Here is a 17,384-nt window from a genome sequence, read left to right on the forward strand (position 1 = left end):
CTAAATTGTACTAGCAGTCAGGGTTATTTATTCTTCACTGCCACCTATTCCTGGGGAAAAAAAAATACCTCTTCTCCTCTTCTACTTAAGGAAGCCCTTGAGGAAGTACTAAAAATTATTTGTTTTAAGTACACATGTTGTCAGTAATATTATTCTTTGGATGTATGCATAAAGCACTTCTGTTCCTTACCTAAGTACAATGTTTTCCTTGAGGAAGAGCACTTGTGCAATTTCTCTGCATTTTGAGCTGAATTAGAAATTTTTCTTGGTGGAATACCACTTTTACTTGAAAGAACAGCTAACAGATAAACCACAGTGATTCAGGTCTCTGACAGATATTTTCTCAAAAATAAACAAAGTGAGCCTTACAGCCTTTGTTGGCAATGATCAAACTCAAGCTCTCAAGCAAAACTTCGTTTTTGAAAACTTGTATCCACCATTGTGAGCTTAACAGCTTCCCAAGACTTTTCTGATGAAATTGGTGTGATATTAACAAATATAACTTTTTGATATTGTATGATAAAATATATGACGACATTTAAAAGATCTGTAGTATTTTCCAAATGACCAATACATGATGCTACAGAAAATCACATCTTGGTAAAAGATCCCTTTAAAGTGCAAAATAAACCAATAAATGTTAATATAGTCGAATACAAAAAGTTCACTGAGTTTGAGATTCCACATTACAACTAACCTCTAGTGGAACTGTGATGTAGTATCAAAGACTATCCACAATTATCTGAAAAGATTAATATACTCCTTCCCCTTTTCCAACTACACATCTACATGAGGTTGGACTTTCTTTATATTCTTCAACCAAAACAACAGATTGAATGCAGAAACAGATATGAGAATTCACTCTCTTCTATTATGCCGGACATTCAAGAGATTTACAAAAAAATATAAAACAAGGGCACTCTTCTCACTAAATTTTTTAAGAGTTTTCATTAAATATTTTATTTATGTTAACATGTGATAGGTTTACTGTTACCTTTAAATGAATTAAATACTTTCATCTTTTCACTAGAAATTTTTATGAAGGTAAATGTCAACAGATGTAACCTACATAAACAAAAGCTCTTGGGGGTACTCAGTAATTTTTAAGAGCACCAAGGAGTCCTGAGACCAAAACGTTTGAGAATTGTGTATTAGGTGAAAGCAGAAAGAATAACAAGAAGGCTGTTTTTGATAATTCAAATATGAAACAACTATGCGGGGTAGCTAACAAAAGGTTTTATCATAGCTTCAGAGTTAAGAGCTTAGACATCAATGAGGAATGGAAAATAGAATCAGAACACTGAACTTTCTTTAAAGACACAACTGGTTACAAGTGCAATCACGATACACATGGCATTAAAAAACCAAAAACGGTTCAGAGACAGCCATAAAAAAGGCCTGGGAGTGTAGGGAAACAGGAATGGATGTGCTCCACATAAATGACATAGTCATATGTACCCCACTTCTTTTTTTTTAAGCCCAGACCCTTTGGTTTATAGGAGAACAAGTCAAATTTCACCACTGTGAATAAGAGATGGTCCATACAACTGTGTCCACTAATATGGTTACAAAAAAACCCCTATGCAACAACTATGTTCTCTGGACCCTCTCTACACTGCTTGTTTTCTATTAAAACAACACTCTTTGCACCAGAGAATTTTAACCTGCTACTAAACAGTAATAACCCCACAACCCCCATCTTAAACATCCTAAGCAAACACTAATACCTTTAGCATCACTTAAAAGATGCAAGAGCAGCCCTGGCTGGTGTGGCTCATGGGACTGAGTGCTGGCCTGCAAACATAGGAAAGGCCCCAGTTCAATTCCCAGTCAGGGCACATGCCTGGGTTGCAGGCCAAGTCCCCAGTTAGGGGCACACAAGAGGCAACTGATTGATGTATCGCTCACACATTGATGTTTCTCTCCCTCTTTCTCCCTCCCTTCCCCTCTCTCTAAAAATAAATAAAAGCTTAAAAAAAAGATGCAAGAGCAGAACAGAGACAGCATCTCCTTATCGACAAAGCACTCCTCACACAGGAGCCAATGAAATAAGCATCATTATTCCCACTTTACAGAGGAGACCCAGAAAGGCCAACTTGATTGATGTTGTGAGGCAAGTTAGAGACAGCGCTGTGGCTAGCACCTGCCGTCTGTCTCCTAACACATGTTCTCTTCCCCTCTAGGTTGCCTCAGAAGAACTGTCATGGCAAAAGATTTTTAACCTTTAAACAGGTTTATGCCATCCAATGGGGCAGGAATGTGTTGGGAAACAGAACAGAGAATAGAAGAGAATTAGGAATCTTTGCCCTAATAGTTCCAAGAATTCTTTTTTAACCTGATAATTTCATTACAGACAGTAGGGAACTATTTCTCTACCTCAGCAATCACCTCCTTATGAGTAAACATACTCATTATGCCAAATTCTACCACACCAGAATAATTTTCAGATTTCATGGAGTGTATCATAACGGAAGAGTAATTTCTGGGGCCAACCAGAAAGCCGTAAAGATTGCTTCATACATCTTTACTCCCACTCATTTCTAAAAGGTTCTATGTATGTGTATAAAGAGACAAGAGAAGGGGGAAACTGTAGGAAAGACTAAAGCAATAAAATGGTCCCGCTTCCAAGAAACTGAATGAAAGGCCTGAAGGACTACCAAGTGAAGGAGGAAATTCCTTGGAGAGAACCCCAGATGAGGTGTCCGAAGAGCATGGCAAGGTCTTGCTCATGATAAGCCCGCTGGGTGTATTTCACCCCTGCTTTATTTTTGTCTTCCTGCTGTCCCCCCTTCAGAGACTCAGTGTTTGAATCACAAATCTTTGTGACAACTCCAATGAACTCTATAAATCTTACTCTCCCCAAACTGAACATATCCACGAAACTGTGTCCAGCTGCAGGGCATTTTAAGCCTCTTGAGTCTCCCCTTGGGGGCTGATGATCTGTAGTAACGTTAGAACCCCTATATTAGAGCCATAGTTCCTACACACTCCAGCACCAATTAACAACAAACTCCCTCATTAAGCACAAGACTCTCTCCATAGTTTTCTCTGGGAAGGAAAGGGCAGGTATGTTTTGTTTTGATTTTTGTCTCAAGAGTTAATAAGAAAAGGGATGAAATACACAGGGAAGGGATTGCCATGGATGAGGCCAAATTAAGGCTGTACGACCTCCAGGAGGGATCAAAGATATGAGCACTGAAAGGCAAACTGGCTGACCTCACAGTCCCTTCTAACCCATGAGAATGAATCTGGAATGTTCTACACAATGACAGAAACTCACCTTGGGGAAAGTCCACCCCCCCTAAGAAGTGACTGCTCTAAGGTCATGGACACCACCCCCTAGGAGAGAACCCAACCTGTAATACAATCGTTTTCTGCCATTCCACATGGCAATTGTGACCAACGTCTGCAGCCCAAGACACCCAGATGGCAGCAGATATGGAGAGGGAGGCTGAGGCAAGGGAAAAGTAGTCCTGGGAGTTAGAGGTGTGAGCCTGGAGACAGACAGACCACATGTATCAGTCCTGCACGGCTCTAGACCTGTGAATGTCCTCAACACATTCAGCCTATAGCCCTTCCTATGTTGTACTTGAAGAGCCTTAACTTTCAAAATCTGAAGGCATGTTTAAGTGGGAATTTCTAACCACTCCTCTTACCTGCTATGATCTGAAGATAAAAATTTCACCACCTCACCCTAAAGCCTAAGGAGTGAATACTGGACATGCTGGGCTGAGCTAGGACCACCAGTGGGGAGGAATGGGCAGGTTCCAGGTGGAGCAGTGACATCAATAGATGGTCAGGGAAGTGTGACTGCTTGGTCCTCAGGATCTGAGGAAAGCTGCCTTTGTGCTGAGGCAGCACAGAGCAGGTGCACAGGAAACCAGAACAGCACAGGAGAGGCAGAGCAGGAACCACCAGTGGATATAAGAAATGGACTAGACACAAAATAGAATACAGTGTTTTCCCAAATCCCAGTATTTGCCTTCTGCCTCCACAGATTTTGCCATTTCCAGGTATAACCTGTACTACGACTTCAAAGTTCTCTTTAAGTGGACTCTTTTTCAAAAACCCTCATCCTAAGGAATAAAGAACTTGTTATATTTTTTTTAATATACATTAGAATAAGACAGAAGCACTAATGTAACAACATTTTTCACACTCCATTCAAAATCACCTGGCACCACACAGAGGCCCAGGTGCCAGACCTGCACACATGCTGGCAGCCAGGGGCCCTGGCAGTGAAGTCCGCTCCTGATTCCAGCCTCATCTCCAGGCACGACCTCGACCCCGCCGAGAGCCACTGCTGCCCTGTCTTACAGCGAGGGGGAAATGGATGGGCCTGCAGCTTCCCCGTCTCACTCTGACAGTCAAGGTGGGCAGATTTCTATGTGGTTCTGGCAAAGGTACCCACAGCAAGGTGGCTTATTTTTAGGGTCCCAGAAATTTCCCAGTTTCTGCTCTTTTGGGGTTAGCTACAGATAGGGAAAGAAGTAACACAGCTAGAAGCAAAGGAAGTCGGGTGGAAGACAGCCTAGTGTAGAAGCATATGAGATCTGAATCCAAAACATATGGCACCTCCATTTAGCAACCCAGTTTAAGTTTTTTTCATTTTTAAAACGAAGATAATCATACCATTTTTTTCTTAAATGTATACATTTGCTCCTCAACTTTCATTCAGTCTGAACTTACAAAAATGTATACTCTGAGAATCCTAGAATGCTCTTGAAAGCCCCGCTCAGACTTGCACACAAAAGCTGGATGACATTTGGGCCCTTCTCACCAATTTCTAGTTCTGTTCTGGCAATTTTGCAAGTGGAGGCGTATTTGTTAAAATGTATTGCATTACCTGACTTCTTTAGTGATAAACTTTCTTTAATTGACACAAAGGACAGACATGGACAAAAGCACCTAAAGCGGCAGTTCTTAAGTCTTGACTGAGTGTTCACTGGACTCAGAGCTGGTCAAACGTATACTCAAATAATGGAAAAGGCAAAGTATAGTGTGGGAGTCTATATTATTTTTTAGGTTTTAGGGAACACAATCCCTCCTTATAATTCATAAGTCTAGAATCAAATTTACCACATTCAATGTCCATATATTATCAGGAACATGTTATGTTCAAAATGCTGTCTCATCTCATAAGACTGAAGGCAGCATACAGAAAAATACAAACAGATAAATCTGGGTAACAGCCAATATAAATCAGAAGGCCAAAAACAAGACCTGTGCATTTTATTGTATGCTAATGATATCTAAAACATACTTCATTATCAATATAGCATGAACAAGAAAACAAGGGGAAAGTGAGAACAAAAACTGCAGATGACAGGTTCTGCAGTTATAAAGTTGAATTGAGCTTCCTTCCAGCCAAAGCTAAAAGGGAAACATGACCAGTGTCTGATTCTTGCTGTAGGGCCCTTACGTCTGAAAACAATTTCTCTTTAGGTGCCTTCAGTGAGGGACAGCATCGTTGAGGACAGCACAGCAGCATGTACAGTAACACGTTTCCTGAGACCACCCCCGACCGTGCATCTCAGTGTTGGCCTGACTAAACACTCCGCAGCAGGAGTGGGCTGGGCAGGCAATGTGAGTCAAACATGCAGCTTGGAGGCTCAAATGAGACAAGGAGAAAGAACTCAGGAAACCATGAGCACAGTGCCAGTACCAGGTTAACTGTTCCAACACCAAGCTCTGGGTTCATGAGAACTGGAGAAGCCTAGATGCTGAGACTTAGCAAGGGGTTCGGACCCAACTTCCTGGCACGACTATTCCAGCTAAACCGAAAGGGGCTCTGGCATCAGCCCTGTCCCAATCCAGTTCATAAACAGAGGGCCGAGTTACAGGGGGTGCTAACTGCAAAATAACAGCCAAGAGCACCCCTGGGCACATCCACTGAGCTCCATGTGACGGAGGCCACTAACTGGACCCTGCATCCATTTTCCCCATCATCCTTTAGTCACAGAAGCCCCTGGGTTCTGACTGGGCAAGTGACTACCCAAACAAGAAACTCTACGTCCCAGTGTCCCTTTCCACAAAGTGGCCATAGTGGTTTGCGCAACTCCAGGTCATATCCTTTAAAAAAGAAACTACTTTGTTCTCTCTTTCCCCAGTGGAATGTGGGCATGGGCTGATGAGTCTGCTTTGACCTTGGGACAAGGACAACAACCTAGGGGTGGCTGAACAACAAGATAAAGAGAAACCGAGTTCCTGATGACCTTGTACAATTAAATCTGCCCTGGACCATCTGACTACCTCTGTACTATTATTAGAAAAGAGAAAATGAAATTTCTACTAGGTTCTCTTTGTTATAGCGGCTTAGCCTGTGGCTTAACATAATTCACAACAACTCAAAGGAGTCAGAGAGACACAGACTTCAAAGGACTTGGGCAACAACCTAGGAAAGTCAACTCACAATCCACTTCCACACTCAGGTCAGAAGATGACATCCATAAGACAAGTTGGCCTCCTACTCCTTCTCCAGGAGACGGGTAGCCGCATCCTTTGAGCAGTGGAAAAGGCCTTTATTACAGCACAGCACAGCACAGCCACGAAATGCAGCCTGTCCACCATGGCCTAGGCCGAATCCACAACAGCTGGAAACAGACTACTTTCCCCACCAACACTAGGCAGGGACACCCCTGTCCTACCTTTTCCCCTATAGCAGGAAAGCTCCAAGCTTCTCCATTCTTCATAGTTACCATTCTTGAGGACAGGCCAAGTCCAGTAAGGCGTGGGGTGAAATCAGGGGGGCTGTGTGTGAGGGTCAGGGGCAAACAGTCCAGAGCCCCAGAACAAGAGCCACAGCTGGGAACTGGAGGGGGAGAGAAGCCTCCACGTCTTCCCTGGGTTTTGGGGACTCGGGAGCCTGAGGGTGCAGCACCTGCTCCTCCTCAGGAGTCCTCCAGTGACAGAGCGCACTAACGAATCCCAGCCACCGGCACCTGCTGCTGCTTGCGAATCTTGTTGAAGAGTTCCATGTACTGGACCATGGTATCTGCTGGGCCGTAGACCGTGTCATGTCTGTTGCCAAACACTGTGGGAGCCCCTGGAGTGTGGCTGCCTAGAAAACTCTGCAGGAACTCGAGCAGCAGGTTCCAACAGTCGCTGGCTACCACACAGGGGCCATACTCCACCTGGGGACCAAAGGAACAAAGAATGAGGGTAAATGTAGGCAAGGATGAGGGCTTCTGCTTCCTCTGCACCTCTTACCCCTGCTCCCATCTTGCCCAACCCCCGACCAAAGACTCACACCTTCCAGCACAGTGCTGCTGCACGGGAAACACTCAACCCAAACACCAGGGATCTGACACACCACCACCATTCCTTTTAGACCGTCTCTGACATTCTCATCTTGGCATTATCAACCCTCAGCCCTGCCCACAGATGCAAAGGTGAATCTGGGCCCCCTTGGATTTTCTCAGAACTGTATAATCCCTACAATGCTGACAGGTTCAAGGAGAGCTCAGGAAAATGTTAAGAAAACAAAGAGTGGGAGAAAGCGTGTGTGTGTATGTTGGGGATCAGTAGAGCACAAAGCAGACAAACATGCTCATAAGTCCTGTCAAGGCCAAACACTATTCCCCAGGTAAACCCAGCCGGCTCCAACCCTAAAAAATAATTTCCTGACCAATGTAACAGGGGCCAGAGGATATACCTTCAGCTTTTTCATTCCTCTCTCTTAATTTGTCACTGCAGAGAGAGCAGGGGAAAATCACTAGGAACCAGGAGAAGAAACAGTAAAGAAACAGCTGGGGTTGCTGGACTACAAAGCTGGAAATGTGGAGGGTAAACAGTGGGTCCCCAGTGGGTCCCAGCCAGTGCAAGGTGTGTCGAGTGCTAAAGAGAGTCAGGAAATTTCGGCCCTTGAGGACCTGGAGTTGCAGAGCAGTAATTACCACTAACACCCTTTTTTCCACCAGAGGTGCTTTTTAGGGATGCTCAGCTCTCCCCACATCTCTGCACTTGAAGTCCCTCCTTCCTGCTAGTCCTGGAGAGGCGTCACAATCCCCCAAGTCAGCAGTGCTCTCACTGGCCTGGATTCCCAGAGCAGTCTGTACCTCTTTCACATCATTTATTATAGAGTCACTTCAAAAACAGTTTGTGCTCTGGCTGGTGCATCTCTGTGGACTGAGTGCTGGCCTGTGAACCAAAGGGTCGCTGGTTCAATTCCCAGTCAGGGCACATGCCTGAGTTGCGGGCCAGGTTCAATGGTAGGGGCCGAGCAAGAGGCAACCACACACTGATGTTTCTCTCCCTCTTTCTCCCTTCCTTCCCTTCTGTCTAAAAATAACTAAATAAAATCTTTAAAAACAAAAACAAAAAGCCAGTTTGTGTTTCAGTCTTGCTTTCTTACTAAACCAAAAATTTGCAAAAGGCAGGCCCCATAGCTTACTTTTTTTTTTTAATCTCACACAGTGCTGGCCACATGGTCAATTGTAGACTCTCACTGGTCCCAAAGCTAGCTACAGTCACACTCTCTGCCATTTTCAGTGTCTACAAAAATCTGAAGTCGTAACACACCCCTTCAAAGACAGTCATCACTCACACCCCTTCCCATCGTGAAAGAATATGGACAGCCCAGCAAAGAAAAAGGTACATCTTTGCTACACAACTTTTGAGACCCATCTTAAAGCATACTAAGGAGAGACATACAGACCTACCTCCCAAAAGTTAACTATACCGAAAGTTGTCCTGGTCTGCTCCAATCCTTCCTGTGGAAGGTGACTGGTCCCTCCACATCATAACTCAGCTGCCTCCTTTGAGTATCCCTTCCCTTCTCCAGCAAGCCAGCCTTCTTATTCTACTAGCTGTGAACCCAACTTCCAGTGCCCATCCTGGGCTAGAGAGTCCCAAGTGGTTAAAGAAAGGTTAAAAGGTGCAGGGAGAGGGGTCAGAGATGCTGTACACTGCAGACAGGGACCAGGCAGGCACAGACACCTGTGTGCACACAGAGGGCCATGGAAATCTGCAGAGCCCTTTGCTGAGAAGCCCCTTCTGCACATCGTGCTCCTGTATTTCACCAAGGTCTTACCTCCACAGAGATGCCTCGGGCACTGGGCCCCATGGTGACCGTGCCCACCTTCACTAGGAAGTCACAGTACTGGTAGCGGGTACCCCGGGTCTCAATCTTGCTGGCCTTGGCACTCTGGAAGAAGCCCTTGAGCTTCACCATGAGCACATCGAAGTTGGTGTCAGCAATAAGACAAGGGCCATTCTCAAAGAGGGCGAAGCAGCTCAAAGGGTACTCTGAATTGTGCATCACATACATCAGCTTCCCGGTCTGACCTGCAGGGACAGAGATCCTACTTAGCATCAAGACCTACACCAGCAAAGCCTGGAATAGAGGCAAATGTGGGGAACAAGGCCAGATGGCAATCAGGCATTACCTCAGCAGTCCTGGGGCAGAGGTAGGTCTTTACCTCCAGAAAAGACCCCTTACCAACAGCCTTTTCTGGAGAAAACAGGTGAGGCAGCATGTGGTAACACCCATCTGCTCTACAGAAAAAGGTGAGACACACACAGAGAACTTCACTAGCATTGGTAACAGATGAATTCTTTATTTTTGTTTTTTAAAATTTTAGTTTTATTTTTTAGAGAGAGTGGAAGAGGGGGAGAAAAAGAGGGAGAGAAACATCAATGTGTGGTTGCCTCTCGCTGGCCCCCTACTGGAGACCTGACCCACAACTCAGGCATGTTCCCTGACTAGGAATTGAACCTGCAGCCCTTTGGTTCACAGGCCAGCACTCAATCCACTGAGCCACACCAGCCAGGGAAACAGCTGAATTCTTAAGTTGAGTGATAGGCCCACAGATGGATGCTTAATGATGATGATTAGTAACTCACAGGGACCTTACATATAGTTTTTTATATAATCATACATTACATAATAAGGAAAAATCAAATAAAAATAGCAGCATTTCAGTATGTCAAATGAAGCAGACACTCTTTTCTGTCTATTCCTACCTTCCCTGGCCTCCCCCTCTCTGAAATATAAGAAGTGGCCCCAGAGATAGAGCAAAGGGGAGTGTCTGAGCATGAGGCTGGGAAGGTAGGCCAGAGCTGAGCTGTGTTGTCTTGTCTTGCATGCCTAAGAAACCTAGACTTCATTCTAAAGGCAACAGTGAAGGCTTGGGCAATTCTAAGACATCAGTTGACTTAGGAAGCTAGCACTGCACCAGAGCAGAAAGAACTCAGCCTCTAGAATCAAAAGATCTAGTTTCCAGTCCCAGCTCACCCCTTCTAGTCTCTAAGAAATGACTCTTCTCATTGATTACTACAGATTTTCTGCAAAAAAAAAAAGGGAAGCTATATAAATGTATTTGGTAAAGTGGGAAATGGAAGAAGGCAGACAATGGAAAGCAAGATTCCTCTCTCATACATCACAAGAGTTCATGGACTGGATGGACCACCACACTAGCAAATATTTACTAGGTGCTTAAACTATTCTCAACACTGTCCTAGGGCTTAAGAAGCATATGAGAAAAGAACTTAGTCCCTGGCCTCAAGAAGCTGACAATCTCACCAGAGATAGGTGAAAAGCTTTAAAAAAGACAATAAACAAAATTGCTTACCTAGGAAAGATCAGAAGTCTCTTTTGGAAGGAAGGAATGATTTCAGGGTAGAAAGAGATTAAAATAGGCAATAAGCAGCAGGAAAAACTTCCATGGAAAAAAAGAGCACCTGAACTAGGACATAAAGAGAAGGTAGGATTTAGCCACAGAGAGAAGAAAAGAAGACACTGTAGGCAGTGATGAGAGTGGAGCAATGGGAAAGAGAGAAGGGGGTTGGGGAGCAGGGGGCACTGTGACCTCTGTGCACACCTCCACTCTGCTGCCTCTTGCTGAACACAACAGGCTCTGCACAAACCACCCTGCACATCCCTCCTGACTGTGCTGCCTGTTCACACCTTTCACCTCCCAATAAATCCACTTCAGACATTTCAACCCTCAGAAAGACATCCAAAGCTGATCTACATTCTGTTCTTGTGCAAACTCCCTGTAATTACATACTCAGTTCATATGAGTCTATAGGTATTCTTACTGTCTTGAAAATATTTTAAAAGTCAACTAAGACTTTCATCTTTCATAATGAAAAAGGTACTCCCAGTTTTTTATAGACAATACTAGTATTTAAATCACAAAAGTACCTTCTTTAAAAAAAGATTTTATTTATTTTATTATTAATTAAGTTATTAACTTATTAACTTATTAATTTATTAATTTATTTTCGGAGAGAGGGGAAGGGTGGGAGAAAGAGAGGGAGAGAAAGGTCACTGTGTGGTTGCCTCTTGTGCACCCCCTACTGGGGACCTGGCCGGCAACCCAGACATGGGCCCTGACTGGGAAGAGAACTAGTGACCCTGTGGTTCGCAGGCTGGCACTCAATCCAATGAGCCAAACTAGCCAGAGCCAAAAGTACCTTCTTATCTGCACAAATGTGTGAAATGGAACCAGTGTCCCACTTTTATAGATGAGGAAAATGAAGCTTATAGGTCCCAGACCAGCAGCAGTAGCCCCAGGTGGGAGCTTTTTAGAAATTATCCACCCCAACCAAGACCTACTGAGTCAGAATGTCTGGGAGAGGGGCCCAGTGACTCGTGTTAACAAGCCCTCCAGGTAAGGCTAATACTGGGCGGTGTGGGAACCAAGGATCTAAAGGCACAGAACCAGCAAGCAGCAGAGCTGGAGCTGCAGGCCTTCTGACCTGAAGTTTATCGCTCCTTCCATTCTACTTCACTGCCTGTTGAGAATGTGCTGTCTCCCCAAATGGACTGTAGCTCCTTGAAAATAAAGGTCTGATTAGGAGGAAAACGGAGTCCACACCAGGCAAATTCATTCAAGTAGTGTATCCATATACATATGTTTTGTTTTCTGAATGTTTTCATAGCCATTACATCTTTTGATCCTTACATCCTTCCTACTAAACGCAAAACGATGGTTAACAGTTATACTGTAAGTTTATAGATAAGGAAACTCAGCACAGCTCTGAGCTACCATTTATTAGAGGTTTATTACAGGATAACCTCAGTTCTAGTGCTTGCATGTATTAACTTATTTAATTAGCACAGCAGCACTAGGGGGTAAACACTATGATTATCTTCATTTCACAGAAGAGAGAACTGTACTGAGAAGGGTGCACAAGCAGGACCCTCACCAGACAGTCTCATCAGAGGGGATTTAATACATGGAACAAAATACAGCAAGTGGAAGAACTAAAAAACCAAACAGAATGATGAGGTCATCCACAGATTAGCAACCGGGGGGCCACTACCATCCCTAAGGCTGCAAGGAAATAGAGAGGATGTGCTGTTAGTAGAGCCAGGAGCGAAGACTGCCCAGCAGGAGCTAGAACCAAGGAGACATAACCAGAGACACTCTCCAAGGCAGAAGGAGAGAGGAGCTGTGGTCTCCCTTTCTCCTGTCCTTTCATTTTCCCCAATGCCTCTCACTGGCCAAAGGTAAGTAGAAGGGGGCCTGGCAAATGTAGTTTGCAGGGGAAGCTGAGGGAATGGATCTATGGGGAAAAAGGAAAATGACCAGCACAGACACAGTGGAAGGTTGTGGGGCTTACCCAGCGTTGCGGTTAGTATGCGGCAGAGCCAGGACTCAATTATCTGGTTCCATGTCAAGATTTTAAAAAATTTTATTTATTTATTTATTTGAGAGAGGGGAAGGAAAAAGAAAGAGAGAGAGAGAAACATCGATTGGTTGCCTCTCACACATGCCTGGACTGGGACTGAATGCACAACCTATGTGTGTACCCTGACTGGGAATTGAACCGTGACCTTTCAGTTTATGGGATGATGCCCGACCAACCGAGCCACACTGGTCAGAGCCATAACTAGATTCTTAATCACTGTGCTATGTGACTGTCCAAGGTAAAGTTACAGCAGAACCCAGGTTCCCTAACTCATATTCAAAGACCCTCTTTGCCTTCTTACCATCATCACCAGGACCATCCACAGCCATCTCACCTCTTAATACATTTAAAACAAAGGTTGATTCATTGGTCAAAGTGATGCTAACGAGGTAGCCATGGCCACTGTCTAGGTATGGGAAACAGGAAGGCTTTCTGCAAGAAGTTCTAAAAACTAGTCTATACAAAGACTTCTGAGCTTAACAGAGTCTTTCTCAAACTGTAGAGTGCATAAAGAACATCTGGGGAACTTGTGAAAATGTAGATTATAAGGCTCACAATACCAGTTAGTCAGTCAGTAAGCAGAGAGCCAGGAAACTGCATCTTTAACAAGTAACCCAGATGAGAGCCCTGCCAGGTAGCTCAGTTGGTTAGGGTATCGTCCTGATAATGCCAAGTATGTGGGTTTGATCTCTGGTCAGGGCATACACAAGCAGCAACGAATAAGTGCAAAAATAAATGAAACAACAAACTGATGCATTTCTCTCAAGTCAATTTTAAAAAAAAGTAACCAAGATGATTTTGATGCCATTAGTAACCAAGCCTCTGAGAAACACTGCTTTAAAACTGCAAAGTGCAAAAAAACTAAAACAGAGTCCCAGTCTAAGAGATGAAGGATCAAGAATTAATGAATTCAGAAGTGCACCTGACACACATTCAAAAACACCACCCTTAGAAGAGCAGAAAGACTTCAATGACCATGAATGTCTATCAATGCCAAGCCAGGTTGCAGCCATTCTGCAGATCCATTTCACTGACCTTGGCTGCCAAGGGTAGAGGCAGCTGTGTGGTAGGTCTCACAGTCCACACAAAATGTTCCTTGCTTCTCTGCCCCAAGCATCTCCAATTTCCTGGTGAGGAGCTCCACGGTCTGCTGGACACTCTTGCCCTCGGCCACAGGCATCTGCGACACACTGAAAGGGAAAGAACCAAACCATCAGCATCCACAGCCACATGTGGACTCACTGAGCCACTCGATCACCACAGAATCACAGCTCACTGGGATCTTAGAGATCATCTACCACAACCCCCTTACTTTAAGATTTTATTTATTTATTTTTAGAGAGAGGGGAAGGGATGGAGGGAAACACCGAAGTGAAAAAGAAACACCAATCAGTTGTTTCTCACACGCCCCCAACTAGGGACCTGGCCTGCAACCCAAGCATGTGCCCTGATCAGGTATCGAACCAGCGACCTTTCCGTTTGCAGAACAATGCCCAACCGACTGAGCCACACCAGTTAGGGCAAAATCCTCCTATTTTAATATTTTTATGTATGTATTTATTTATTAAGAGCCCTCTCACAACCAAGAGATTTTATTTATTTTTTAGACAGAGGGGAAGGGTAGGAGAAAGAGAGGAAGAGAAACATCAATTTGTAGTTGCCTCTCACACACCCCCTACTGGGGACCTGGCCGGCAACCCACATGTTCCCTGACTGGGAATTGACCCCACTGACTTTTAGGTTCATAGGCTCCCACTCACTCCACTGAGCCACACCAACCAGGTCATGACCCCCTTATTTTACAGATGAGGAAACAGAGGCCCCCAGTCCCTAAGAACTAGATAGAGCACAGGCTTCAAGGCTGTTACAACAGCACACTGAACTTCCCGTCACACCAGAATTTCCCGAGCATGGCGTGTGTGCCAACATTCAAGAGAAGCAGGCTGAGCATTTGATAACACTGAGTCATGTAGCAAGGATTTCCCTTACAATTATTTCAGTTCTGACTATATCAAGGAGAAAGCCTCAATTTGCAGTTAGTATGTTTTCCCCAACTCTCCAACACAGCAATTTTCAACCAGTGTGACTCAGCAGGCACGGTGGTGCGCCACAGAATTTTTAAAAAATGCAACACCTGACTATTTAGTCAGGGGCACTGACCTCTTTTCCCTTAGACTGTCAAATAAAAAAATGAAAACAGACAATACAACAATAGCCATCAGTGTGAATGAATCAATTATACCTGTATTTTTTGTCAGATCGGTGAGAAACCTATCTTTTGGTGCGCCGCGGAGTTTTACTAATTGGTTCACATGTGCCATGAGATGAAAAAGGTCGAAAATCGCTGCTCTAGTACTTTGATGTCAGTTGGCCAGTATAGTAGCCAAAAGCCACTGTGGCCATATACAGCCAAACTAATAAAAGGAATTCAGTTAAAATTTCAACTCTTCACCTGCACTGCCCACAATCTGAAGTCTCAATAGCCACGTGTGGCTGGGGGCTGGTGTAATAAACGGTGCTGATACAGAACATTTCCATCAGTGCAGAAAGTTGTATTCAACAGCCCTAGGATCTAAGGGAAAGCCTCAAGTTTGTAATCTTCGGGCGTGGCAAGAATGTAATCAAAGCAACAAAACAAAAAATGCTACTGCCAAGATTTCCTTCTATGCTGAGTGAAACTGGCTTCCCCTTTAGAGTGGTAATTAGCCATCACCAAGCCCCAACTATGTGCCAGGAGGTGCCCAAAAGCCTGTAGATAAATTAACTACATACTCTGAATCCTCTCAACCGCCCCAGAAGCTGTGCTATTATTTATCTCCTCGTCACAAGTGAGAAAACCCAAGTGCAGACTTGTGAGAAAACCCAAGTGCAGAGAGGCCGACTGACTTGCACAAGGTCACACAGCTTGGTGTGGTGTAGCCAAAACTCAAAGCCAAGCAAGCTGGCTCTGTGTCTGTGCCTGAACTACTAAACTAGACTGCTTCCCTAGGGATGTAGTTAAGATACCTTTAAGAAAAAAATAGATTTAAAAGAAAACACTAATAAATAATAGTACAGGTGGTACTTAGTTATATAAAAATCAGAAAGGCAGTGACTGAATTTTGAGAGACACTGCATTACTTCAGGGTCAACCAGCCAAATGAACTCAACCAGCCAAATGAACTACTGCTGTTAAAAATTGTCACTTCTCTCCAGGAGAAAAAGCACTGACAAGGAATGATGATGATGTGCCTTATTTTGAAACGTAAGAGCATCCCTAAAACGATGCTGCTGGGGTGAGAAGTCCTAGGAATCTGGGAGAGTTGATAAGGGTCCCAACAGACAGAGAGCCCTTCCCTCTGCCCACCTTCCCTACTGAAGGCAGCAGGGGCTTGCAGGGTCCCAGCCTCTGTGCTGCAAACTTGCTGTCCCACCCCTCACACATCTCCCTCGCACTAGAGGACTCGGAGGACGTCCGTGATCTCAAATGTGGGAAACATAAGTGCAATCCCCGACAAACCTGCAAGGACCTGGGCTACCAGGAGGAGTTTCCACAGGCCCTCATACGAGAAGCCTGTAGTCACCGACTTCAGGTAGCCTGCCTGGCCTCCCCAACCCTCTCTGATTGGAAATGCTCACACTTACTGATATTTCTAAAAAGAAAAAATACAAAAGCTACGAAATCCAGCATTTTGTAACTAATGCCTCCAAGAGCAGGACTTACACACCTTTCCCTGACACCTTGATTTCTCATACGTTAGAAATAAAAAGTCCACAGAACTAGACGAAGGGTACAGAAGACATGTCCTGAAGAAATGATGTGCCTAGAACACCAATCTCCTAATTCCCGGCAGTTTTTTCCCCCTGTGGACCCCAAGATCTTAAATGGCCAAACCAGAACCAGACAGAGGCTGGTCTAACTACATTTACTGGCTGTAGGGAGGGAACCTACAGGCGAAAACCTTTGAAAAGAGATACTGTGTCTTTCTTGCCTATCCCCAAACCCTTGCAGGTCAGCCTACTGATGGGCTGTAGTCCACACGCCCTATTTCCGATCCTCAAACTTCCACCCGGGCCTCACCTGCAGAAAGATGTACCACGAAAATGGGAAGGAGGTACCCAACCCTGGATGGGTTCTGGGATGAAACCCAGTAGGAAGGGGGCGCACCTCTGAGAAAACAGGCCTGGGGACTCCACAGCCCTCACAGTGTCCCCCTCACCCACACAATCTGAGGATTTTCGTGCGAAACTCCTGAGGGGCGGCAGACTCAGTTCCAGATCCTTCTCTCGGGTACACTCCAGGCTCTGAGGGCCCTCCAAGGTCCCAAGTCCCGCCCCACAAAATCCCTTGCGTTCCTACCAAGTCACTCCCATGATGTCGAACAAGGAGGGTGGGAAAGCCAAACAGTTGAAACGCGGAGCCCTCCGCCTGCGAACGTTAAGAGAAGCCCTCCTAGGCAAACGTCCTTAGGGAGAGGTGTTGCGGAAATTACGTAAAAACAGAGCGCCCAGTGGACGCACCAAAAGGAACAGGGGCTTGTCTAGGCGTCACCTCGGTGTCACCTCTATTGGTATCCACCGGCTTGCAACATTCTGTGCATAAATCCACGGACCTTAAAGAAGCCGGCGTTAAATGCAATAAGTTTATCCCAAGTCTAGAGGCAGGACAGTGAGTTCTTAGCATGTAGGACGTCGCTGATGACACTTCTGGCCTCCGAACTGTAGGCGGCGCTGTGATCTGTTTGGACTCTTGGGAGCTGAGGGTT

General features: G+C 44.9%; 1 protein-coding gene across 2 annotated transcripts; it reads right to left on the reverse strand.

Annotated features, from left to right (window-relative positions):
• Nucleotides 1-3,082: 3,082 nt before the first annotated feature.
• Nucleotides 3,083-17,302, reverse strand: MED20 (mediator complex subunit 20). 2 transcript variants are annotated; one of them, XM_028509258.2, is made up of 4 exons: nt 17,232-17,302; nt 13,675-13,829; nt 9,032-9,285; nt 3,083-7,133 (listed from the first exon to the last, which is right to left on the reverse strand). In XM_028509258.2, exons 1-4 carry the CDS (start codon nt 17,300-17,302, stop codon nt 6,918-6,920), a joined length of 696 nt encoding a protein of 231 aa, XP_028365059.1. In that variant the 3' UTR covers nt 3,083-6,917. The 2 variants fall into 2 exon arrangements, with proteins under 2 accessions (XP_028365059.1, XP_028365060.1); XM_028509259.2 differs by lacking the exon at nt 17,232-17,302 and adding an exon at nt 16,979-17,107.
• Between the last annotated feature and the right edge of the window lie 82 nt (nt 17,303-17,384).

The sequence above is a fragment of the Phyllostomus discolor genome, chromosome 4 (genome assembly GCF_004126475.2).
Source record: "Phyllostomus discolor isolate MPI-MPIP mPhyDis1 chromosome 4, mPhyDis1.pri.v3, whole genome shotgun sequence".
NCBI lineage: Eukaryota > Metazoa > Chordata > Mammalia > Chiroptera > Phyllostomidae > Phyllostomus > Phyllostomus discolor.

Bases quoted from the DNA above. Each gene is read 5' to 3' on its own strand.
- MED20 (XM_028509258.2), bottom strand. From the start codon at position 17,302: ATGCTAAGAACTCACTGTCCTGCCTCTAGACTTGGGATAAACTTATTG. The intron at 13,830-17,231 runs GTCCGTGGATTT...TTTCCCTTTCAG, and splicing joins TTAACGCCGGCTTCTTTAAG to TGTGTCGCAGATGCCTGTGG. The intron at 7,134-9,031 runs GTAAGACCTTGG...TTTGGTCCCCAG, and splicing joins CCCGAGGCATCTCTGTGGAG to GTGGAGTATGGCCCCTGTGT.